At 43.1% G+C, this 26,329-nt stretch overlaps 1 protein-coding gene across 1 annotated transcript in view; it reads right to left on the bottom strand.

The window, feature by feature from the left end:
* Window positions 1-26,329, bottom strand: part of LOC138577245 (fibrillin-2-like) — a 454,244-nt gene that overhangs the window by 294,496 nt on the left and 133,419 nt on the right. The window contains exons 5-6 of the mRNA XM_069649613.1: window positions 16,044-16,139; window positions 4,051-4,146 (exon numbers count right to left, since the gene is read on the bottom strand). Of these exons, the coding sequence (XP_069505714.1) occupies window positions 4,051-4,146; window positions 16,044-16,139 (192 nt within the window). The remainder of the gene's footprint in view (window positions 1-4,050; window positions 4,147-16,043; window positions 16,140-26,329) is intronic.

Below are 26,329 nucleotides of genomic sequence, written 5' to 3'. Positions count from 1 at the left end.
AAACTGTCTGGCATACAGCTTTGAAGAACCACACAAATATGACCACATAACACCAAATCTATCATCTGATAATATAGGAGGCTTTCACAAGCACAATTCCACCTTCGCTGGCTGATAAGCTCATCACCTTGGGTACATCCAACACAAATTGAAGACCATGTCAAGATTTGAAAGTCCCCATTGCAACAAAGCAAATACTACTAGCCTGGTCTCCTACTGCTACAACCAACAACTATATAACAAACTTCAGGACCGATTCATGGAAATGTGTGGTGAAATCCCATAAGGGCCGCGTGCCGAGAAGGACACTGCGCAAACCTGCGCGCAGAATAAAAAATGCCCATTCATGAAATTGTTCCCACAAAGTAACCGTATTTGCAAGTCGCAGCCGGAATACCCGCGACACGCCCACACGCAAAGCATAAATAGCCAGATCAGCTACCTTTGCGCGTACCCCAGGGCACAAATACACACACCCATCAAAAAGTATGTGAGGTCCCCCGCAAGCAGACCTACATCTTGGGGACCATGCATAGGGTTTCCCCGTAACTGTTCCTGGCACCCCGACAACCTTCGTATGGAAAATCGTAACTCGGTTTAAACTTGGAAAATCTGCATACAAACCCCCATAAACTGTTTCTGCACCCCTCTACACTGCTTACGCGCACCCCTAAGTTACATAAAAACCCTGGTTGAGCACATACACCCCAGAATCCAGCATGCAACCCCATCTCTGCGCTGCAAATCATACGTGCAAGTGTACTTATGCCTGCCTTTGGGTGGCGGATCATCTGAAGGACTTGCGTGGCCATTTCCCAGCTGAGAATTTGTGTGATCGAATCCAAGAATGTGTCTAGGGCTGTACAATTGTGAGCGTACGAGGGACTACCTGCAGGCTGTCCGTTGGAACTGCCACTTTTTCGCAAGTTCTTCCCCATTTTTGGTGTTCTGCCCCCTCCCGCAAGCCACAACCATGCACTCCATGGAGTCTTGCAGAAGGCCCTTGGCGGCTCGTACACGCGTGCTAAGCCAGCGTGAACTCCACGCAAGTCCAGGAAAAGTATTACACATTCAATTCCAGGAATCAACGAAGGCGGATTTGCACGCGGTTGCACACGCAAGTACACTATTTTATGTGCAAATAATTTCATGAACCGGGCCCTTTATACAGTTCTAAGCCTGGTACCTTTGTTGTTGGAATTCAGGAATGAACTGCCACTGCAAAATGCTCATTATCAGGCAATTACTCCTCAGAATACCAGCACCAGTGTGAAGGCTACAAGTAGCCTAACCTACCCTCAGCTAACCTAAACTAACATTACCTAACTAACATCACCTAACAGTTTCAGGAGGATAGCTCAGGGGCAACGTGCTTGCCTTGGAAGCAAGATGACACGGAGCAAAACAGGTTTGATCCCCGGGTCTTTGCTTAGAAACCTCTGGGTATTAAGCGTGTTATAAATAACCTATCATATCATAACATAAATGCATCTGAAGTCTCTGGGCAACCACAGTATAACTCTGCAGAACAGGAATACCAATGCAGCAGAAACATCCCCTACCACTCCCATCTGCCAGATGCAACCACTTTTCTAATATATCCCTATTCAACTGTACCTCTCTCCTCCCCTAAGTAACCCTCAACCTGATGCATCACCGCTCTGCTGCCTCCATGCTCTTCTCAAATGCCCAATGTAACATGCACAGAACTGTCCTGACAGGTGCCATAGAATTGTCCTCTTACAGACTCACTTTAGTTATTCGATCTTTATTATCCTCTATGTCTCTGACTTGGATGGGGAACACTTTTCTTATATCACACCAGTCTCTGTTTGCTCGAGAAAAAGCTGCCATAGAATGCATCTCAATGCAATGATGTCGATGATCCTGCTCGTGGGACGACACCTGTCAGGCAGAGATACATTAAACCAGGACATTTTTAACTTGTGTCAATGATTCTGGATGACACTGCTTGACACTCTAGAATGTGTTGAAATTATGTAGAGGATAAAAACACTGCATCGCCTATATGTGGTAATATGTTTCGGGGTGGAACAGGGCACATTTGCTACATAGTATGTTTACTATACATTATACATTAAATACTGTAAATATTTGCATACAGTTTGTAATCAAATCAGCAACACTGTTGTCTGAAATGTGGAAGATTAACTATAGGTGTTTCATGTTTATTTGAAAAGTCAGTGAAATAGAATAACTTCTTATACTTCAATTTGCCATCCAATGATCAATGTGACAAAATGACATGAGGCTATCTGTAAAGGGAGATCACCTCTGTGCAGCTCGCTAGACAGGGTATACCCACGTGATGGCTTATTCGGTGTCCAGTCATTTGGTCGAAAATAAAAGATCGAATGACCATTTGGTCGAATACCAATTGGTCGGAAAAAAAAGGTAGAATGTTTTTATTTATTTATTTATATATTTTTTTTCGTTTCGGTTGGTAAAAAAAAATAATAATAAAGAAAAAGGAGGTTTGGGGGGAATCCCCCCCATAAAAAAATAAATTAAAAAAAAAACGACTATTTTTTCGACCATTTGGCATTCGACCAAATGGCATTCGATCATTTGGTTTTCGACCAAATGACTGGTAACCAGCTTATTCATAATGTGTAACATTGAACGTGGCCGAAAGTCTGAAGGGTTCAATGGGGGCCTTTATGGGCACACATAGCAGAGTAGAATAGCATACATGCTTGATTTTAAAGACAGCATTGGCAGGACATAACTTATCTAACAGAAATACTGAATGGTGTAAATGTGAATATTACACTCCTATTTATAATACCATAACATACATACCAAGAGAGAAGGCTATTACTTGGATATTGGTAAAGTTACAGGCAACAGGCAAAGGGAATAATATCATAAAATGAGCAGAATATTTAACATTTTTGACAAATGATTTTAGGACTATAAATACTTCATGAGATTAGAGACAATTGGAAATAAGACACACCAGGTATACCAAGAACATTTCAGAGTTAGCTAACCACAATTTAAACTGGAGCTTTATCATATCTTCGACCAGGGGAAAAGTGGTGATGTAGAGGTAGAATTAAATAGTTCCTGGATAAGATAAATATATCCCTACAATTGGCAATTATTATTTTCTTAAAATCATAAGGGCAATTCACCCCACCTTCCATGGGTGGAGAAATTGTGGTATTAATCAGTGCATAAATTCAATCATCAAATTATTGGGCAGTAATAAATACATTATATTAAAGAACTTTACACTTCATTAGTAGCTTCTAGAGTGCTTGGGAAGACATGGGTAACAAAATTAAATCCAACATGGGAAATCTTTGAGTCCATGAAATAAAAATGTTGTTGGGGTTTTGGAAGTCTGAGCCGTGTTACAATTTATTAAGAAATGTAAGTATTTTAGAGGTCCTTTAGTCTGCATATTTCTGTCCTTCTTACACATCATTTAATAGTAATCAAATACAAGAAAGTTCATACATTTTTCTGATCTTTAAATAACACTCACCGTTTACTGGATGTTTTATTGGTGATGTTCTTTTCATTTGTGTTTGGGTTTTTAAGGAATTTAGGAAACATTTTAGAAATTGTAATAGAAAGGGTAACATATATTTGTCAATCTTTATTTTTTTTATGTAGGTTCTTATTTGAATATATTTCATTAACCATGAAGTGTTCTGGAGTTGTTAGTCTTAATGTCAGTGGGTTATGTAGGGAGATGCCTTTTCTTTTTGCATGTGGGAATGGTAGGTACAGCGGGTTGGTCATGTGAAGTAGACCTGATCTCTTGTTTTAAGATCTGGAAGGATGACATCAGATAAGCATAGAATGTTCTTTTAAGTCATTAGCATATAATTTTGCATTAGCAGCATGTAATGGCAACGGTATAGCATTGCATGCAGTAGAGTATGAAAGCAAGGCCACCAAAATAACACAACACATTGCAGTCTAAGACAAAGTCAATTATCAGCATGTATATTGGTAAAAGGTAGTTTATATGCCTTGTGTTAGCTGTATTCAGTAATGCTAGAGTTATCAGCTTACCTCGTTCACACTGGGGTCCGGTAAATCCATAGACGCAAGCACATCGATTAGGTCCAATGCAACGACCACCATTCTGACACCCACTTTCACAGACAGCTGTGCAAAAAAATGAAATAAAGGGTTAGAGCAGGCGCACTGGCCAAAAACAATCAAGAAACCTGGGGTCCAATAGATCTTGCAAACAGCACATCAATATCCTTATAAATCACTGTCATTCTGCCATAATTATGAATAAGAGGCAACCCACCTACGGCAGAACGTCAAGCCACTCAATATGGTGAACACTCTTCTATTACTCATTTCAGGCCTTGATTCTGTTATCACCAAACACATTATGCATGCATATCCAAGTTTGCAGTCACAATTGCTTTGTATATTGGATGCATGAAGCCAATCTTATAGATATTATACTATAAAATATGTGATGTATACTCATCCATAACCTCACAGTTATACCGCTGTATACCTGTATACTGCTCAATACCTAAATAATAATATTATAATAATTTGTGTTCTTATATAGAGTTTCATACCACTACCAATTCTAAAAACATGTAATGATACTCAATGTATTGACCTAAGAAGGATGAAGGGCAGAGTCAGCAATGCCGCAGGATTCAAACTTGTAAAGTGAATACTGTCCCAATTCAGGAGGCGACACTTGAGGTTTCCGTACACCCTTATACCTCGAATATTATTGTGCAAGATTAAAGTCAACGCGTTCTGTTTAGTGTATCATAAATCCTGTTAGGGAGATTATTTGACAACCCTCCTGAAAAACAATGAATGGTACTCCATTGATTGACCCTAGTATGAAAGGCTGAGCTTGTAAACTTGTAATGGGAATGCTGGTCCAATGCAAGAGCTGGTATGCAACACTTTAGAAATTCTATTTAGTGTTAGGGACATTTTTTCACAAGCCTCTGGTTTGGGCTGTGTAACCATCTAACCTAATGGTAGAACAGTGTGTCACCAAAAATGAAAAACTAAACTATATAAGGGTAAATGTAGCAAAGCAGTCAGGCTTAACTTCACAAGGGACAGATGCTAGCATGGAGGAACACTTATTCCCAGTAGTCACTACAGAAAGTTACATCACAAAGGTATTCTGAAAAATATAGATGTTTATTGCAAGGTCACACAGCCTAATTCACTTGTTACCCTAAAATGCAAGCCAGATACCTGGTAATACACAGCATACATATAGACACCCAGAAGCAAGTTAAGAGTAGATCCCTACACAATAACATACACAGTAATTACCATAATAATTTGGATCCAAGAAGCCACACAGAATTCAGCCATATGTTTCATACTATGCTCTAAGCAAGAATTACAGATATTAAATATGCACATAGCACAGTCCTAAAACACACAGAGGTAGTCAAGCTGCGCACAAGTCAAAAACAGCCAGAAGGGCTACCAAACTCCAGAATATATTGGATGATTACACTATCTAGGCCCAGAGAGACATATTACACAACCAGGAGGGAAACAAAAGTAACACACAGTGAGTGCATATCCAGAGGCAGGCATGCAACACATTGTTTCAAAATCACAAATAAATTGGGGGTAGTCTCTGAAAATCCATGGCTTGGTAGGGAATTCCAGGGGACTTTAGGGGACAGTAGAGGCAAGTACTTTACACTGTCACTTGTATGAGTTCTAGTGTTGCAAAAGTGGACTATGACAATCTTCGCACAAGGAACGCAAGCAGAATATTACAGAAACCTTGTAAATCTATCACTAGCAACAGGAACTGTACCGAGGATCTTCAAATCAGCATATATCAAACCACTCCTGAAAAACACAAGTGGCGATGTAGAAGACCTCTCCAACTACAGGCCGATCTCAAACATTCCCTACCCGGCAAAACTCCTGGAAACCTACGTATATAAACTAACCCATGAACACGTAGAACAACACCACTTGCTGGACCAAGCTCAAGTCGGTTTCAGACCCGCAAGAGGAATGGAAACAGCACTACTATCCATCTGGGATGACCTAAAAACTAACGCAGACTCAAACACAACCTCAGCCCTTATTCTGCTCAACCTCTCTGCAGCCTTCGACACAGTTAGCCATGACACCCTAAACAAAAGACTAGAAGACATAGGCATAACAGACATAGCACTACTCTGGACTAAATCATTCCTAGCAGACAGGACGGAAACCATATGGATTAAACCCTTCAAATCCACTCCACGAGTTAACGACTGTGGAGTGCCACAAGGATCCTCACTATTACCACTGTACTTCAACATCTACCAGACTCCAGTCATCAGAATCTTCAAAAAATACAACATTACATGCTACAACTATGCAGATGATACATCTACAAAATCAAATACACCTAAGCCGATCATTCAACCCTAATCGACTGTCTAAAAGAAGTCTTCAACTGGATGGATGCCAAAAACCTGAAAATCAACCAAGGAAAGACAGAAATCATGATCATATCCAAAGACCAAGACAATGAAACCACCATCCCATGGCCAACGGAAATGGGAACCACACCAACACAATCTAAGGTAGTAAAAAATCTGGGAGTCCTGATGGACAACACCCTAACCTTAGAACCACAAATAAATGCAACAGTCAAGAAATGTTTTTCCTCCTCCACATGGCAAGAAGAATCCTACCATTCCTCTCCTTCATGCATAAAACACTCACTATCGTCGCCCTCATCATGTCAAGAATATACTATTCAAACAGCCTCTACCTCGGAATACCAGAATACCTCCTGAAGAAACTACAACAGATCCAAAATGCAGCAGCCAGACTACTCCTCAAACTATCCAGAAGAGACCACATCACTCCTGCCCTAAAAACACTACACTGGCTCCCAGTAAAACATTGCATCACCTTCAAAACAATGTGCATAATGCACAGGGCAATCAGTCGACAAGGAGCAGAATTCCTACAAAAGAAAATAACAATCTACAAGCCAACGAGACTCCTCATATCCAGCAACGAAATCCGCCTGGAACTAAAACCATACCTTAAGAAAAAACTTGGAGGCACCTCCTTCTACCAGTTAGCCGCAAAAAACCTGAAACAACATCCCAAAAGAAATAAGAAACACCAAAGATCACCTAAAATTCAGGACACTACTAAAAACCTGGCTCTTCAACACCACAGACTCAAACTGAAAACCGAAACAACAGAAAGGAAAAAGGATGACTAAAGTGGAGAGGACACTGACAGCTCCCAGAACCGATAGGGAAGCTCCCACGGCACCTGGACAGGTGACACCGGCTAGAGTGGAACACAGGCGACAACCAGGGAGACGGAGTCAACAACGCTAGCCAATCCCACCCAACATCCTCACTCGCCCCTTAGTTGCTACCAGGTACCACAGTGTTGTGGAATTGTCAGGATATTGGCAATCACCACACTAGCTGAGTTGCGGACATTGGCAGGTGCACTGGCCATATGAGTAGGAGGGGAGGACAGGTGGGATTGTGAGGGAGGCGGGTGGAAGTGGGAGCCAGATGTAAAAGGGACCTTGAATGCTGGAAGGCCCAGATCAGGACAGAGGTAGAGGGGTGCTCCCCCACCCCATCTGGGGAGATTACGCAAGCCCAACGACTCAATTCAGGATAAAGATGCCAACTAACCAATTCCACTAACAATTTCCCCCCTCTGCATACACCTCTCAAACTCCAAACCAAACACAACCACAAACCTACAGCACAACAAACCGCACAAACTTCACTACATTGCAACAACAAAACACAAACACACATAGACTCGCACAACAGTACACGATGACTACCGACCGAAAACACCCCAGGCCCAACCAAAGGACCCACCGGGCGGAGGCCGCCAACAGCACATCACTGCTCTCTTGCACTTTTCCAGCTTCCTCCCACTAACTCACCCTCCCTTCCTCTTTCAGAGCCACCAGAGCCCCAGGGGACCACTCCGGTGGTGATAGTGCGCGGTACAAATGTCCTTTAACATTAACATTAACCCTTAAATATTTCCCTGACAGGCCGCTTTCCTCTAATGGCAGGGAACAGCACATGCATTTACTGTGCATACAGGAAGTGGGCTGTTTGTGGTAGAGGCACAAACTTAAATGTACGGAGGGGGTTTGGGAGGGGTAGGGGTGTGTGTTTGTGTGTGCATATGTGTGTATGTATGTATGTATGTATGTACATATGTATGTATGTGTGTAGGGTGCCTATGTTTGTGTGTGTAGGATGCCTGTGTGTTTGTGTGAATGTCGGGAATGGGAGGGCCGGTTGGGGTGATGGTGCATCCCCCTCTTAGGGAGAAGACCGGGAGAAGGAACGGGACTCTGGCGGTTTCCCCCGCATTGGGAAAGACAAGGGACAGGAACATTCAAAGGGAGAGTGCAGCACCAACACCGGGCTCAGAGAACCGGACTTTGATGAAATCGGCCTGAAGGGAAACATCAAAGATCCAAGTGCCCCATTGAAACCAATGTAACCAAGTCTATAGGCTGATCTGTGGTTGTGATGGAAAAGCCAGATACATGTGCAGAGATGATATCAGCTAACTCAGGGGAAGACCCCCAAGAGGAGATTGAAGACTAGGCTCCAGATCCAGCAGTCCCAGGACAGAATGCCACCAAAAATGATACAGCCCCCCAGAGCACGTCAACAGGCAACATGGCATCCACCATCCAGAAGTGGAATCAGTGCAAGAGATTGCTCCAGGAGGACCGAGGAACCTGTACAAGGCAGACTTTGATGACTCACAAGGCAAATGTGAATGGGGCGCCAGCAAAAACAGCACCCGAAGCAGGGAAATGATGATGGTGACCTCGGACTGCCCGAAGAAGCAGATTTGGAGGGGTGCTGTGGTAACAACACCCTTACCTGTAGTGGCATCTTCCAGCACCTAGGTGAGAGACCGTGGTCATAAAAGGCAGTGACCTGGGATTAAATGGCCTAGAAAATGGCCCTAGGATGGAAGGCCTAGCCCAAGCAGATGAGTAGGACCGGCAGAAGGATGTGGAAGACCTGGGAAGTATGCTCAGCACCCGAAAATGCAAACCGGGTGACAGGCAAGAGACAGCAGTCCACCGGTATGACCTTAATGGATCTCAAAATTGGCTACAAAGGTTTTCGGTGCACTTACCTTTCAAGAGTCCCACTTTACTGAGTGTAAGAACTGGGTCACCACTATATGCACCGTCTCCCTGGCAATTTAGGTTTTATTTCCCATATGGGAGGTTGCAATTCACCTCCATCATGGCACATCGAGGTACATATGAGTGAGGACATGTTGACTGGGTTGCGGCCCTTGGAAGAAAGCTTTTCTAGCTATCAATCTCCTTAGAGCACTTCTCATATTGTTGGCTAATTAGAAAGCACTTAGAATTTCACGCTGAGTGAGAAGGGTAGTCCAGACATGGACCCTTTTCTCCCTGTACCTAGAGATGCAACTGTACCTCACTGATAGTCCACACACACGTGGTTATGGTTGCTTTTTCTACTCTTGCTCAGATGAAATTTATTTTGGATTTTGAGCTGTGTTACCCTTCTTGGCGGATCAAACCGATAGACAAATAAATATTCTGCTCTGGAAGGGCCTTTTGAATGGGTACAGGCACCTATTGCAAGCTATTTTAGCATGTGATCATTCTCAGGAGAAGACTTCTCCACATTGCTGGCTGGGAGCATACAGGTTATAGTCGTTCCTAAGAGTACAGTTATCCTGACAAATGATATTACAGAAAAAACACATATGCGCCCAATGTCTGTGACATTCCAACCGCAGTCCACCTTTTTTTCAATCAACTCCTTTCAGTCTATCAGCACTGATCGCGTGGTATTCCTATCCTCACAAGAGGAAATATTTGTCAAGCTAACCTTTTTCAACGAAAATGCATCAATTGAGTGTGTCTGAAACGGGCCTGATATACACCACTGGAAACTGAAGATTCAGTTATTCACAGAGCAGATCCCGGAGGAGACCTGAATGAAGCCATAAGTCTGAAAATTCAATTTGGAAAATACGAACGTTTTTATTTCTTGTAGACAATGGTGAGGATGTTTGTTGAAACTTGATTTAGGAGCTCTTGTGAATTGTTCATCGAAATGTGTTTGGGAGTCTTAACTAACAGTTCCAATAACCAATGGGTATTACTCTTTGATCGCTGCCATGCACTCTTTATATTTTTAGAAACCTTTACTCCAGGTTTGAGGGTACAATGGGATTGCTGCTTCGTTCAAGTGGTGGATCCTTGGGAACCGTCATTTGGGAACCGTCATTTCCGGTGTCTGTAGGAAGTAGGTTTTCACCCTGTGGATCGTAATGTTCAATTGCCCTATTGCAGACTTGGGAACTTTCACTTCCAATTCCAGAATGCCATAAGTGTTCTCTCTTTTGTAACACAACATTACATTGCTCTGTTGTACACTTGGAAATATTCACTTCAGGTTCCAGAATGCACTGGATATTCCCTCTTTTGTCTCCAATATTCACTGTTCTGTTGAATCTGTGGGAATCGTTCCTTTAAGTTCTAAGATACTAGGGGTTTCCTCCCTTTGAATATCAATTCCCAATTCTGCTAACGCATGTTTGGGAGCCTACTGCTAGAATTTCAGTGTACAGAGGGTTTTCTCTCTTCAGACCCACATTTTTGATTGCAGTGTTATATGTTTTGGACCCTCTACCTCAAGTTCCACAGCGCACTGGGTTTCCTCTCTTTGTATCCCAACATTCTATTACGCCATTAGTACATTGACTAAATTATAGAACTCCTCTCAGTCAACCAGTATGTTCGGAAAACAGTCTGTAATCTCTGGTATAGACCTGATAGTATACATTTTGATTTGTACAGCAGCCTGAAAAGCAATTGTCTTCAGGTGTGTAAGGTCAGAGAGAGGAGCAAGTGCAGTTCAATATACCAAATTAACAAGAAGCAATAAAACAAAGTGTGTGAAGTGTATTGTTATTAGATTAATGGTAATTAAAATAACATTACAAATTACTTTCTTGTGTTCTCACTCACCCTTCCCCCACAAAAACACTTCCATTTTGAATTGCACATCTTTTTGTGCTAATACCCATATAGACCTTGTAAGGGATTTTTATCGTTTGAGATTATGGCCCTTTCCCCAATTTAAAGCTCTTGTGTTTGCCTCAAGAAATAACCGCAGGCGGCTCATTATACTGTGCTAAAAGCAGAACCCTTGGTCTATAACATTTAATTGCATGCTTGATCTCCTTCATTTCAACTTCCAGAATACACAGAGATTTCTCATTTTTAATCCCAGTAGACAATTGAGTTGTTGTTAATTTGGAATTCTTTACCAATTGTTCTCAAATGTTCCCAAATGCACACCCTCTGATCCAAATGTTGAATTCCATTTTCATAGGTTTGGGAACCTTCACCTCAAGTTCCAAAATGAACTGAGTCTTTTAAATGCTGATCCCATTTCCCAACTGCCATAATCTCAAATGTTTGGCACCCTTCACCTCAAGCTCCAAAATGCCTTGGGTTTTCTTTTTTCTGATCCCAATGTTGAACTCAACTGGTGTAACTTTGCTTGAAGTTTCAGGATGTGATGGGTGTTAGCTCTTTTAATCCCAATGTTCACTTTTGATGTTATATATTTAAGAACCTATACTTCAAGTTCCAGAATGCTCTGGGTTTCCCTTCTACCCTCAGCTCTTCCCAACCATGTTTCTTTGGCCAGTGTTTCTTTCCCAGTTTGTGGGTGGGATTCTCGTTTGGTTTAGCAGCCAAGACTTTAAATTGTTCCTCTCAGCCTCCTTCTCTGAGCCATTCACCTCTCTTCTCTCCACCTTCAGTTAGGTTTCCCTCACTCTCTGCTCATGGCTCCTGTATGCGATGTCCAGCTCTGATTGCCTACCGGATGCATCAGCTTTCTTGCCAGCTTGCCCCTTCTGTCTCTCCAGCACATTGTCTGCGTGCAAACCTCTTGAATTTGCAGGATGTATGGTTATTCACTGTCCATCAGCTTTTCAAGGAATTTCTTTCAGTTCAGCTGTCATCTAATTTGAGCATCTTCCGTCTCAGTATGGAGCCATTCTCTGCCTCTTTTAAACAACTTTCCAGCATTTCTGCATCATGATTGAAATCTTGCTCTTCCCGTGTGATGTAGCGTAGCCTCCACTTTATGCTTTGACATGACTACCTTTGAATGCATTTGATATTGATCATTGGTAATCCTCTCCATCTGCTTTGTACTGCCCTGAGCATCTCTCAGCTCCAGTAGGACACAACTTCCCTCATACCCTAGAGTTTCTTCCACTTTTTGGGGGGGGGGACTCTCACTTAATCGTAGAGATAGAGGAAAGACTGTGAAGATCACAGCATTGCATGAGGTAACTCTGTCACCTCCACACACACTACAATCACCTCAGTCAAACATCCCATTCATTGGTACCCTTAAGTATTTATTGCTTATTCATCGTTAACATATGTCTGGCTGTTGACCATTTTCAATTACTGATTACAGGGTCTGGGTGTCCCGATGGGGGACGTTTGCCGTGCCTTGGAACTGAATTTCCCCCATGACAATGTGAGTCAGTCATCTTTCTATGCAACCCAGGTAACCATGGGGATGTGGAGCAGATAGCCCAGGCATAAGTCTACTGAAGAAACGAACCAGCTGAACCTTTCGAGACTTTTCATATGGCCAAGGTTCATGGTGTGCTGGGTATTGCCCCTAACTGCTTCGTGCTGTGCCAGCCATTATTCTGCATGCTATACACGCAGGGTGCGACACTCTCAGGCCAGCATGATTCCTTGTGCGAGGTGTGAATTTATTAGTTTTATTCCATTCTCTCAGGAATGTGAAGGAAGCCTCATAAACCACAGGAAGATACGCCAGGCGTTCTTATCTCCCTTTGGTAAATGTGCCAGGTTCCGGCACTTCAACAAAAGTGATGGAAATCTTGATTCGACACTTTGTATTCACTGGCAATTACTTTACCAGCATCGTACAAAATTTATTTTGGGCTCAGACCAACTTGAGATAAATAAGTATAAGGCGGCCCAAAAGGTGCATTGTAGCCCAACATGTGCAGACCTTTTGGAACAGTGGTGCTTACTTTGTTAATTTGGTTCCTGGGTTGTTTGCCTCCCCTCCTCCTCTGCTCTTTCTCTTCAGTGCTGTGGCCCTTCTGTAATGTAAGACTCTTTAAAAGCAGCCAAAATAATATGATATGTAGTACATATCATGTTCTCCTTGACTATGCTTCTACCTCTCCCTTCATACTTCTAATACTCCTCTTTTCACCACTTCTCCCTCCATACTTCTACTACTACGCTCTTCACCACTTCTCCCTCTCCCTCGAAACTTCTAATTCGCCTCTCTTCACTGCCAGTACTTTGGAAAAACTGAGAGCATTGTAAGGCAAAACATACGCAACTAGGATAACATCCTTCATGGCATCATCCCCTTTCTGCTTCTACCCTATTCCTTTTTTCATCTTTCTGACTGTATTCAACAGCTATGTAAAGCACCGTGCAAGCAACCAATGTAACGTAAGATAACTCCTACATCTCCCAGGAAACATGACCCCCAGATGCATTTTGGCTTCACTGACGTCATTAAGGGTTTGTCACACATATCTATCAAGTGATTTAGGCCTCCTGAGCTGAAAGGCCAAACAGTGCTACTTTGAGCATTTGAACGGAGATGACTATTCGCCAGGCAGCCACTGCCACACACAGAAAGCCAAACCACAGTGTTGAGTTAGTACTAAGAGCTACGTAGTCATCGCAGGAGGCCGCACAGGTTTCTTAAGGACGTTAGGGAATACTTGGATTCTGTGCATGTCTAGCATAGATCTTTCAATGGTGTTCCTTGGGTAACCAATCTTTGGCAATTACAAAACACTGAACACATCAACATTTCTCTTGCAAGCAGCCACATTGATATCGACTGGCATCGGCAGGAAAGGGATCTGCTGGCACACCTGCCAAGAATCTTACTCTGGTCTTACTAAATGAAAACCTGGTCTCTTCTGAAGGGCTGGAATTAGGATCAACAATGGGAAACGGGGTCAAATCACAGCCGATACGTACTGCTGTATTCAAGTGTCTCATGCCGTTCTGCCTTGTAAAATGTATAAAGTCCATTGGGGATGTAGGGGATGGTCCTCCCAACGAATTTGCTGAAAGACTACCACATTGGATTAATTCTTAAATGTTCTGCATACGGGCCTTGATCAACTCCATGGCTGAATCTGAGTTGGAGATGAGGGAGGGTGTGCTCTTTCCTAAGGTCTTTTCCAGTTCATCTGCACAGAAGTGAACTTGAATCTTCAATTATAATAAAGGACCATATACTCACTAATGAGCTAATCCAGTCATTTAGAAAGCATTGAACATGTAGTCCTTTCACCCCTCCTAAAAGGGGTTTCCTAAAGACATGTTATCTCGATCATTTTACATTGGTAACAGTTATCAACCGATCTATCTAGAAACCAAGACCCTTACTTACTGGATCGGGGCTGAAAGCCCCCGATGCAAATGTTGGAGGGAGTAAAGACAAGATTCTTTTTCTGAAATATCCTTCTGTCTTTTCTTCCCTGAACATTTACAACTTGGTCCCCGCCCCACCCACATCCCCACCACATCTCGACCACCCCCCTTATCAAACTCCCACCATCCCCTACTTACCTTGCGGCCGCTGACTCGCAGTGTCCCTTCGACGCCTGTTCCCTTTCAGTTCCGTGATCGGGAACCGGCGCCGCAGCGTCCTTTCCCTTTTTTTTGTTTGGGATGGCTGCGGGGGACACCCTTGCAACCCCCGCTCACAATATAGTGAGTAAGGGTGCAGGGGACACCCCTGCAGCCCCCAGCACTGAATGCGTGATCTCGTCAAACTTTTTCGGTCATTCGGAATTCAGCCAAATCAGGCATTCGGACATTTTTGCTCTGTCATTTTGGACGTTTCCTACTTACTCTCTAGCTCTTGTGTCACCCTGACAACCAAAGCGTTTACGTTTATTTACAATGCTTTAACACAAGCATGAGCTGTGTCTATGAGTTAAGATGCAAAAGTAGAGTGCATTTGCTCTTTTATCTGCTTCAATGCACTGGGACTTTCTAGAGAATTCTTCTAAATCCTGGGACGTGAGAGGGTCTGGTAATTTTCCAATTTTCTAAATTGCCACTAAGTGACAGGAAAAGTGACAGTTGTGCTTACTGCCACTTTTCCTGCCACATTTGCTAATTTCGTTCATTTTAATGGATTTGCCAATTGGAATGGGTAAAGCAGAGAAACTGTATCCAGTTTGCCAGCTTTACCAAGCCACCTTGCACATCCAACAGCATTTCTGCCAGCATGTGAATTTCATGCTGGTGGTAACGCAATGGAAGTTAGCAAGCGGATTAAAGAGGAATCCAATGTTCATGCCTCCCACAATTCCACTTTTTCAAAATGAGTGGAAAAATGAGGAGTAAAGGCAAGCTCACCTGTGTTTTACTCTGTACATTTCATGCCATTTTCATAAGGTATACAATTGCACTGAGGATACCTTTTCAAATTAAGTGCAAAGGTCCACCGCCCCCTACAGTGCAATTTCGAACTTTTTTTTAAAAGACACTCTAGCCCCCCCCCCCGAAATGATAAGCACGTTGAGACATTCTGGTGATGTGTGTCCTTCCCGTATTGCTCTAGTTGTGCAGGAGAGGAGACACAAAGGACCGCTACCTGGAAGCTGAGTGAACTGGATCTATGTGATCACTACGACCCCCCAGAATTCCGACGGCTGGAAATGAAGACTTTTATTTTGTTTTTTAAACCCCCTTTACACCACATACATATGAGGGGGGAAGCCCTCCTGTATCCCCCCATACTACTATTAAAGTACTATTATATCCAATACCCCCACATATATACGTGGTGTAAGGGGCTCGGAATTTCGGGAGTCGCAATTCTGAGGGCGACATTTTGGGCCATTACCGAGTGAACCTACATTTTAACGCATTGAATAAACCAAAGCATGGATTCAGGCATTGCATAAAGACTCACGTTGTCCGCAGTGTGTTCCAGTGTATCCTTTCTGGCAGGAGCACGAGTCTTCATTGCAGCTCCCTCCGTTCATGCACCTGACATTGCAGTTCAGCACTGGAGGGAGAGAAGCATTTACTGTCAGAAGGTCAGCTTTAACCAGTGTATTGATTACATTTTTAAAATGTTTTAAACCACAAAAGAGGCGAGAGGATCACGAACTACAGAATATACATGTCCATGCGCTGGAACAAGACACGCCGGATACAGCCATATCGCAACTTGCTGTCCTGAAACAGTCAGGCCAAAACCTGCGTGTGGGAGAGAGAGCCCCCTTGCAAATACACAGGGTGAATTTCAACTTCTTTGCCCTATGAGAAAAAACAAGATTTCCAGTAGAAAAGTGATTTCCTGCTAGTCTTAATTTTCTCTGTCATTTTTTGAGACTCTTGGAAAAAAATAATTCTAATTAGTTGCAGTTCGTCTGGACAGGAGGCTATAGATTGTAACCCCCGATTTCCAAGAAAATTAAGCTTGTGAGCCATAGGTCAGTGAGTTGAGTGCCTGCGGCAGATCACTGTGTGTAAACATAATTTAGCAGCTTAATAGTTGAGATTGGCTCTGAAACGGGTCATTAGCAGAAATGCTGTATTCCCGTCAGGATTACCACATGCAGGAATTAGCATGACTTCACATGGTTCACATGGTACCCTAAGGGGTCTGCATGGAGTTATGCCATTGTGACCATGACAGCGTATGTATTTCAGAAAGACACCATGTCATCTTTCTATATTATAAAAATACATTGTCATTCCTGTTTGTGGTAAGAAATGTAAATGAGACAGTAGCGGTTGGCAAACACTGCTTTTCCATGGAGAACAAATACACAGAAGGATCAGGAATAACCCTAGGAAAGATCAGAAACAAAGGGGTTGAGCATGTGGGTCTCGCATTCTCAGTGTTAGGGTAGAAATCCATTTGTGAGGGCTCTGCAGACTCATTTTATGGGATCCCTTTTCTTTCTACTTTTTTCCCCTTTATATTTTGGAGACAAATTGAGCTTTCGTGAAGGGCCCGTCTTCTTCTGCCGCTAAATGTTTTTCTTTAATGGAGATCTATTGTATTGGTTTGCCAATAAGGCTCTCTGTCTCAAGGGTACATCTCAGACACCTCATTTTTGTCCTAGGATGATTATGGCACCATGCATTGCTTTAAGGGGGTAGGGTGGTGGCTGCTAGTATTTAGACTCTAGACTCTTTGTGAGCTCAAGATGGCAGCCTTTGCGGTGGGTTGGACTGGTTTAGTTCAGTTTTTGGCCCTGGACAGGCCACTATACTTCCTATGGATGTGGGTGTTTAGAAAGATTTTCTTTTTTCGCTGCTTTCCATCCTTAGACATCGATGAGCTACACAACATGTTGCTGTTTTTTTGTACTTGTTTTGACTTTTGCAGGCAAGTGAAGCCCTTTTACTTCACTTGCCTTGCTAAACTCCTCTATTTTGGGGTACGGATCAGCCCCTTTGGCTATTCGTGCAGGAGAACTCTGCTCACCATACATGCTGTGTTTGTTTTACACTGCACTCTTCATCTTACAGTGAAGTGTGGTAGGAATACTTTGTGTACCTTTAACGTTGTTTTTGGTATCTTTGTGTTTACTTGCATGATGTGTCCATGACAGGCAGTTGGCAGTGGATCTTTTTTTACTGTGTTTCTTTTTATTCTCACCTGCACTTTTGTATTGCACCTTTTAATGCCCTTCAGACTACCATTTACTCTAAAATGTGCGCACCATGATATTTTCACTTATCCTTTGGCCATCTTGTATTTTGGCTTTCTTCTTGCCCTCTTAGGGCCACATTTGCCATATGTGGCAAGCCCATTCCCTGAGAAAGCTGCACCTTTCCCGGGCAAAGTGGCAGTACGTGTATGTGGCCGGATTTAGGGTCTGGTCTGAGTCCAAGCCCATTTTAAAGACTGTTGCTACACAGATGTGTTGGCCAGAGGCTGCCCTGCAGTGAACGGCCCTTGCAAGTTTTAATGATGTCCTTGGGGATAACTCAAGCTCAAACACTGAATAAAAGTAGGAGGTTTTCAGTCATTCATCTGATCGTTATTGAATCTAAGACACCTACGAAGATGAGCATTTCGCTGAAGACGTGGAAATCGTCGTTGCAGCTTACCAATATTCTCTTCTTCAACATCCCGGTGAAGCCCTGCTCCATATCTGCCCTCCAGAAGGCTTTCATCAGTGCTTCGACCCCTGGACCAGTGGGAACAACTGGTCTTGATGCCTGCTTGGGGATACTTCCCTTGCAAGCCTTCGAAGATGTTCTGTAACCATCCTGTGGGCTGATCAGCTTCCTCTTGGGCTACCTCGCAGCAATGGTTGTCATCTCGAGTTTGGACTTGGAACTCAGCAGGCCCTCTTCTTGTGAAACAAGAGGCCACGCCCTGCAGTTACAGCTCTTCTGCATGAAGAGTTGCCTTGAAGGACCAGCTCTTTGTTTCTGCCAGGGTGTACGACCTCTGCCATTACTTCACTGTGGCCATCGCTGATCTCCACCTGGGGGTCCTCGAAAATGTGGGGAGCTCTTCTTCATTGTGTCTGGTTCGCTCAGCTGTCCAGAGCTAGGAGCCATCTTGTCATAGTGCGGAACCGCTGGCAGCCACACCTTAATCCCAACATCGAAAGTCACCTTTGCACCAGTGACCCCTAGACCCACTCCAACGGAACCAGGACATGGAGCATGGGGGTGAGAAGATTTCAGGAGCTTCTCAAGTGGTTCCTGAGTGAATCAGTATGCAGATGTGAGGAAACATACCTGTCCTACCCCCTCCATCAGCCCCTCCATGGGGTTTACAGGGTGTAAAGTCCTTGCCCTAATTCTCTGATGGCTGAATATGATTGCTCAAGTTCTGGCCAAGGATCCTCCCCTGAACTTCTCCTAAAGTTGTTGGATTAAGAGACAGTCTCCCAAGAACCTTAGTCTCATTGTTCCGAACTTTGAAACACATACAACTGCCTGTTGGCTTTTCCAACACTTGTTCAGACATGTTAAAAAACTACTGGTCTCCTGAAAAGAGTTGTATTAGAACCTGTGACTCTAAGGGCAATAAGGTGCTGCTTGTCTGGCTGGGGAAGGACTTTTAAAGTGTAGTGCCTTATTGTTATAAGGCTGTGTATTGTATTGTAAAATCCTTTCTTTATTACATATTCGTTCTCTAATTTGGTTAGTACATACCTTGTTCTCTCTTCACTTGTTTTGCTACATTGCAGTGTTCTAAAACTGACCTAACTATGTTCAAAAGTAAAGTGTTAGTGCTCTTAAACTTATCTGTGTTTTGTTTATTGCCAAGAGTAGTTGTAGGTCTAATATAAAACTATGCATTGTTAGTAAGAAGGATGTGCTTAACTGAACTCTTCACCACTCTCAGACTCTCCTAAGACTAAGCTTTATTGCTCAGTCACAATACCTTGATAGGAGTTTGGCTAGACAATAGTGTATTTCCCTGTTCACCAGAATGGGGTATCCTCTCAGAATTGGTACACAGATCTTTTTCTGAAAATCCATCTTAACAGTGGGGCATTGGGTGTGGTGGTTTCTGGGGCCAATCTCATTGATTGGCAACCAACACTTTTGTTTTAAATCCCCTAATCGGATTGGTGGGCTGACAGAAGAGAGTCCCTGGAGGTAAAGGTACATATAAGGGAAACCCTGTTCCTGAGCTCAGTTCTGCTTGATTTCTTTAAGCCACGCATGTTGGATTACCTGCTTGACGACGTTGCAAACAAAAACAAAAAACAGTGTATCCAAGTTTGAGACTCAGTCTTGCCATACTGTTGGGACTAGTGGCTCTTGCCTGAGCTCTGATTTACATTTTCGAGTATTGGGTGTCCTTCCCAGGTCAACAGCATCCTGCACCTGGTTCTCCTCATCTGCTTGGGTCAGGCCTTCTATGGCCATTTTCCAGACCGATTTGCTGATGCTTAGTGCATTTCACATCCAGGGTTTCCCCCCTTGGTTGTGTAAGATGCTACCACCTGGAAGGGTGCTGGGCTACCAATATCCCAGCAAACCTGCTTGTCTGGCACTACGCAACCATTGTTCTGCAGCAGAAGCCGTTTTTGCTGATGTGCTGTTGATGTTTGCTTGCAGAGTCGCTGGGATTTGCTGTGTGCGGTTAACTCCATCCTCCTGGAGCCAACACCATCACTGATTTTACTTCTGGATGGTGGGGCCCATTTCTGTAAAGGACAATTGTCCTTCTTTTGGGCCATCAGGGTCGGTGTGGACATTCCCTTAAATAACAGGTGTGTTTGTTTGGGGGTTTGGACTGTGTGTGGGAGGGGGCGTAGCAATGGGGTTTGTGGAGAGTGGGGCAGACTGGCAGGGAACATAGCTCCACTACTTCTTTTCGTACATTTTGAACACTGACGATATAGATCTCTGCAGCAGGCGCTCAACCCACAGAACTGTCTTGCAGCCTTTATTATTATGAGCATACAAGGTTAATCTTCAGGAGACCCTTGTAACCAGTCTACAAGAAAGCAAGTTCAAGAAATTAAATTGAATCTTGTACAGTAAATATGATCCAATTTGCATTTGTGAAAAGGCTTAGCCGTATTATATCAATTTATGTCTACAGAATTTGGTGTAATGACTCAAAACGGTACCCAGAAATGAGAATTATTCATAGTTTAGTACACGCTTGATAAGCACAAACTTAGTTTGCCCTCATATGTGAATCATGCATTTCTGTTATTTTTTTCTGGACAAAACTGCCTAATTAAGTGTGTGTTGTCTGAAACATAGATAGCTCAGATTTAATAGGTGCCACTTTTAGAAAATAGTGTGTCATAAAGCACGCCATGCATTTTCAATAGAACAAATCAAACCATAGCATGTTCCATCACCATCAGAAAACATTTATTAGCAAAAAGGTGGCATGAATATGTATGGCAAAACTAGCATATACATGTGTGAGTCCCTGACCTTAAGGGACACAGCCAAGAGTGCGTTTCGACCCAGAATTGGACAGAATAACCACGGATATAAAATAGTTTTGCACCTTCAGAGGAATTAAGACTATATTTCAGACTTGCGGATTAAAATAGTGGTTAGCTAACAATGTTTGATCGCCCGCAGTGTAAACGCGAGAATGGACAACCAGAGTTGCTCATCTTCAGGTGATACAAAAACAGAGGGCAACATTTCATTGCCAGTAAAGGTCTATGCCTCAATTGAAGTGGTGCTTAATGGTTTGGTGGTCCCATTTCTGACCAGGTCAGCCTGTGTGCTCGGGCTTCCATCAAAATAAGGTCCTGAGCGAAGTAGCACTTACTGGGATGATATTAACTTTGGCAGTGGGCTGACCCTCCCGGTAATGGCCTGCCACCAAAGGCCATTACCAGGCCTTGAGAATATGTTAGAAGGCATTGAATGGCGAAATACCTAAATCACCAAAAAAGGCCTTGGCACTGGGGCCAGGGGGAACCCATGGCAGTTGAGTGGGACATCCTGAAGGAAGGGATCCTTAGGGTGCGCAGAGGTGCTAATATCGCAGACGTTAATTTTGCCATTTGCACCCTGCAATTATCTGTAAGGGTGATTCAGGCTAAAGAAATGTACAAAACTGCCAGCGTTAGCAGTGAACAACTCCCTACTGTCAGAGGAGGTCCAGTTCCAGTGTTTGTTAAATGAAGCAATCAACTTTTTGACAGGAGTGGTTGAACTGCTAACCCTTTCATTGTTTTCATTTTAATCCACCTGTAGCACTCACATCTTCTTGTCGCAGATGCTGATGGTGGCGCGGATGCTTTTGTGGAAGATCGCTGTGGTTATGTGCAGGTGATAGGGGCAGAGCCAACCCTAGGGTTTGTGTGGCCTCTCGGCAGCAAATGATGTGTGGGGGCCCCTTATTTGCGGAAATAGTGACATCAGTGATATTATAGAAAATATTCCAAAATGAGACTTTAATACAGAAAGTCATCATGGGAAATTAAATTAAAAACACATTGCCATGAGTAGGGCAGGAGATAAATAAACGGTAACGTCCAGTATATGAATTGTCACTGTTAATATTTACCTATGTGGCAAAATCAGGAGAGAGGCTTTTCTAAGTAACAGACAGTGTGAGCTGAATACCTTATGGAGACTTCTAATTTTGGCAAATAAGGCATAGTGAAATAAAACGATTGGTTAAGAGGTGAAGGCGGGATTTGAGACCACTCTGCAATTCAAGCAATTGAACACATCTCTTTCCAGATGCAAGGAGTAGAAATATTGTTTGCAAAGGGCTTTTTGAAACTTTGGTTTGAAAATACCATCTGACTGTGGAAGGCATTGCAAACTTATCGTGATTGTGTTTTGCTAACTGAAGTTAACTGCTGCTTTTCCAGAAGTTCCATGTTTGTTTTCATATATTTTGCCATATTGTCCAAACTATCAATATGCTTTTATTTCACAAGCAACAGATATGGATTATTTTTACTGTCAAACGAAATAAGCAGGTTCCAAGGATGTCATGTCAGGGCAGGTATTGGGCCTTGGGCAGCCAGGGAAAGTTGAGAATCCTACTGCATGGTATTATAGTGTGATAGAGCCTACTTACCTTGGAGATCGTGAGGCATTGAGAGTAGGCAATTTAGCAGGTCTTCAAATTTAAGAAAGTTAATAGGGTACATGTCCAAAATAAAGCGTGGGGCTCAATAATGTACGCATAGGAGCTGAGAACATTGGAGAAGAGGTCACAGTTGCAGCCAATCCCCTTGTAGTACAGGGGCAGGAATGTAATTTTCCCCCTGTGCAGATTCTGCAAAGTAGTTGCATGGGGCGACCACAAATGAAAAAATAAATCTGGATTAAATATTGTGCTCCTCTTAATCACTTGTTGTGGCAGGATTTCTGTCTCCTCTTCTGCTGGGTTCTAGCTTGGTGACGTGGCTTGGTGACGTGCTTGCATGCATCTTGCAAAATGATCAAGTGCTGCTCACTTCAAAATGAGAAGAAAGCCTGATTAATGTATCCCCAGAGCCTTGACTGGAAGAGGTGAGCATGCCAACGCAGTTTGATTAGTGTGGGAATAGAAGGGGGAAGTAGGGGATCCTATAGCAGAATGTTGCAAAGGCAACTCAGCAGGTTAGCAGAACGTTGCTGAGATGTTATATGTTAATACCGTTCTGTGAATTAAACAGCTTTTCTACTATTCCCGCTGCAAAATGTGCTGTAGAATGTGTTGTTTTGATCTGCAAATGGATACTGCTTCCTCGCTTCATTTGGCGTGGAAACGTGTGCACCCATAGCGAAAATCAAACGCTGGCACCCATGAATGCACAGTAAGTGAACATATCTTAAAGTGAAATATACACATTTAGTTTAATTGACATTTCCCTTTTGAAGGAAATGCACAAGACAAAAGAACATTGGCCTTTCAACAAAAAAAAAATCAACTCTGGAAAAATAACCTGAGAGAGGAGAATTTTCAATAACTACATCAACAAAGTATAAAATGTGCCCACCTTTTAAAAACCAACAATCGATAGTGAAATATTCCCTGGAAAACAAAATCTCAATTCAAGACATGTGCTTTGAAGACACTTTTATGTGGTCTTGTGGGTAAGCGTCTACACTGGGAACATGACAAAAAATCCTGGTAGCTAAAAACTTGAGCAAGCTTGCTGGCCTCAAAAATGTCCAAGGGGGTTGCCTCTGCCCTCTGAAAAAATTGGGCGGATGCTGTACACCCACATGTATCCTCTACTTGTGCCCTCAAAAGCAGAACATGGCCACACCCAGGGAAAATAACCTCTCGAGTCGCCATGAGTGCAACCTCTCTTGCCACATTCTGGACAAATACTCATGACTCACTTGCCCTTTCATCATTTCGCCTCCTCATCCCGAAGTTTGGCTTTCAACAATACTCTTTTTTATAAAGATGACTTTAAAAATACACAAACCATTGTAAGTTACTCACACAAATATAAAAATCCTTAAAGAAATATCTTAGGCAAAACGTCTTGTGGCATTATTTAATGAATGGGAGACCAGAATGCAATTCAGCAGAAGACATAAAATGGCTGTTGGGTTTTGAAAATGTACTCTCAAGACTCATAACAAAAGGTAATGTGTGAAATGGATACCTGTTTGCATTTCAACGTTTGGAAAATGTAGGCTTCAGATATCATGTGATGAAAATATTACATTCTATCAAAAATGTAACGCTTTTTGGTGTTAAATACGAGTATCTGAAAATAATGTAGTTAGTTTCAAACTGTTTTGTGTGATATATTTTATTTGTTCTGGAGAAGGGCTTGGATGTAGGCAGCTAATTGGTGTTTTGTGTGTGCTTTCACAATAACAATATATCTTTGCATTTCTTAACACAGAAACGCTAAGAACATGTTGTCCAAAACAATGGTCTCTTCAATGAACCATGACATATAAATTGATCCTACTATAAAAGCTCTGCTAGAAGAAAGAAAGTGATAAGTAGTAAATATGAGGCTTGAGCATCTGGTGAGCTACTGTGAGAGGGTATTTGTTTCTGGAGCATCACAGGGGGTTGGGCGGTGACACCATGGCCTCAATCAGACAAACAGACAAGCAGTCCCCGTACATGGAAGCAGCACAGCCCCTCTTCAAAACAATATTACTTGGGATATTCAAGAAAGGCACTGGTTCCTGCAGGCCTCCTAACAGTAGACCCCTGGGCAACTGCACAGACTGCCCATGCCTCGGGACGGCCCTGGATAGGGGAGCTGGAGCCAGGGAGAGGCAGTGCAGTGGGCTGGAGGGGGGGGCACAGAGAAGCAGAACATGAAAGAACATGGGCTGCATCAGTTAATGCAACCCATATTCTTTTGCACCTGATTAGCTGTGTGCCCGACCCACAGGGTGCTAATGGTGGTGGGGTATTATTGCCATTAGACATCTGCGAGGGAGAGAGGGCATCAGGCGGGTAATCCTCTAATTGAAATGAATGAGACTTCCTGGCGTTTTCTTATAATGATCAGAAAACAAGACTCTTGTGGAATACGGCAATTTACGTGCCTGCCTGGTGCCATGATCATTGGCAGGAAAACAAAGTGTACACTTTTGAAAATGTTTGTATTCTCCTCGCAGGGCTGCAGGCCGGATGTCCCAGCTCCGGACACTATTATTAGTGAAATATGTTGCAAATTATTGCACTACAGATACCTACACCAAACGTACCACACTCCCGAAACTCTTCACAGATTCTTTCAGGATAGCTATGATGAGTGTTTGAGGTGTGCGTACTCACCAGCCACCCTTATGCATTTACAATTGCACTGCCCACCAATTTTGGACTTTTGGAGGGAGGTGTTTCAAACATTGGGTCAGATCAGCGGAGAACCTTACCATAAGTCACTCTCTTAGGGTACACAAGGAACCTTTCAGGGCATGTGAGGCACCTATCTGGGTTTGCTCTTGGCATTAGAAAAGAGACGGGTGGCAATGGCCCGCGGTAGAGGATATCCACCTACATGTGTTAAATGGAAGAAGGATGCACTGTATTGCCACGACATGGACTCGGACTACAGGGTCATAGCTCACCCGAGTGTGACGCCCTGGGACATATGGGGCCCATATAAACATCTGATAATGAGATTCCAGGTAGCCTCTGACCACTCTGATGCTAAGCCGGAAAATTTGTGTTAATTATATTGTATACAGGAAAGTGAAATAGGTGCATAGTTATGAACCTGAACGGTTGCAAATGCTGTCTTGTTTGTTCTATGAAATAATAAACAGAGCCGTGGAGACATCCCCACAACGGTACTTAGCCTTTAGTGACATGCATGCTTGTACGGGTGTAACGGTCATAGCAGTGCCCCTGGGCCAGTGCAACTAGACAGACGGACGAATTAGCAACTTTCAGTGCTCATGTTGGTCACACATAGACGTGGGATTGAAGACATTAGTTCACTCTGTGACATGCTAGTTAAGATGCTTCTGCAAGTACTAAACATCTTCAGTTTCGCTCCCAGGTTCTAAAGTAAATGTGTGTCTGGTAGAAAGCATATCTATTCTGAGTGCTGTTTTGTAATGGTTTGTAGCATTTGTCTAGCTTTGACCATGTGCCTAATTGTCTCCTTAGTGGCAGTTTTCAGAAACATAGAGCCTTTGCCACTTTCGACATCTGGGGTCTGCCCTGTAAGGATAATTGCTGCTCAAGTGCAGCATTTAATCGATTTTTCTCAGCCATCAAAGCAAGTCCAGCTCACCTCTGTTGTGTGCGGGAAGGTTGACTGCTTGGTGGAAAATGATACACACTCTTTAGCTCTC

The sequence above is a fragment of the Ambystoma mexicanum genome, chromosome 1p (genome assembly GCF_040938575.1).
Source record: "Ambystoma mexicanum isolate Mex_15411 chromosome 1p, UKY_AmexF1_1, whole genome shotgun sequence".
Classification (NCBI taxonomy): domain Eukaryota; kingdom Metazoa; phylum Chordata; class Amphibia; order Caudata; family Ambystomatidae; genus Ambystoma; species Ambystoma mexicanum.
The sequence above is the reverse complement of the archived record's forward strand: the minus strand, read 5'-3'. Positions and strand labels throughout refer to the sequence as shown.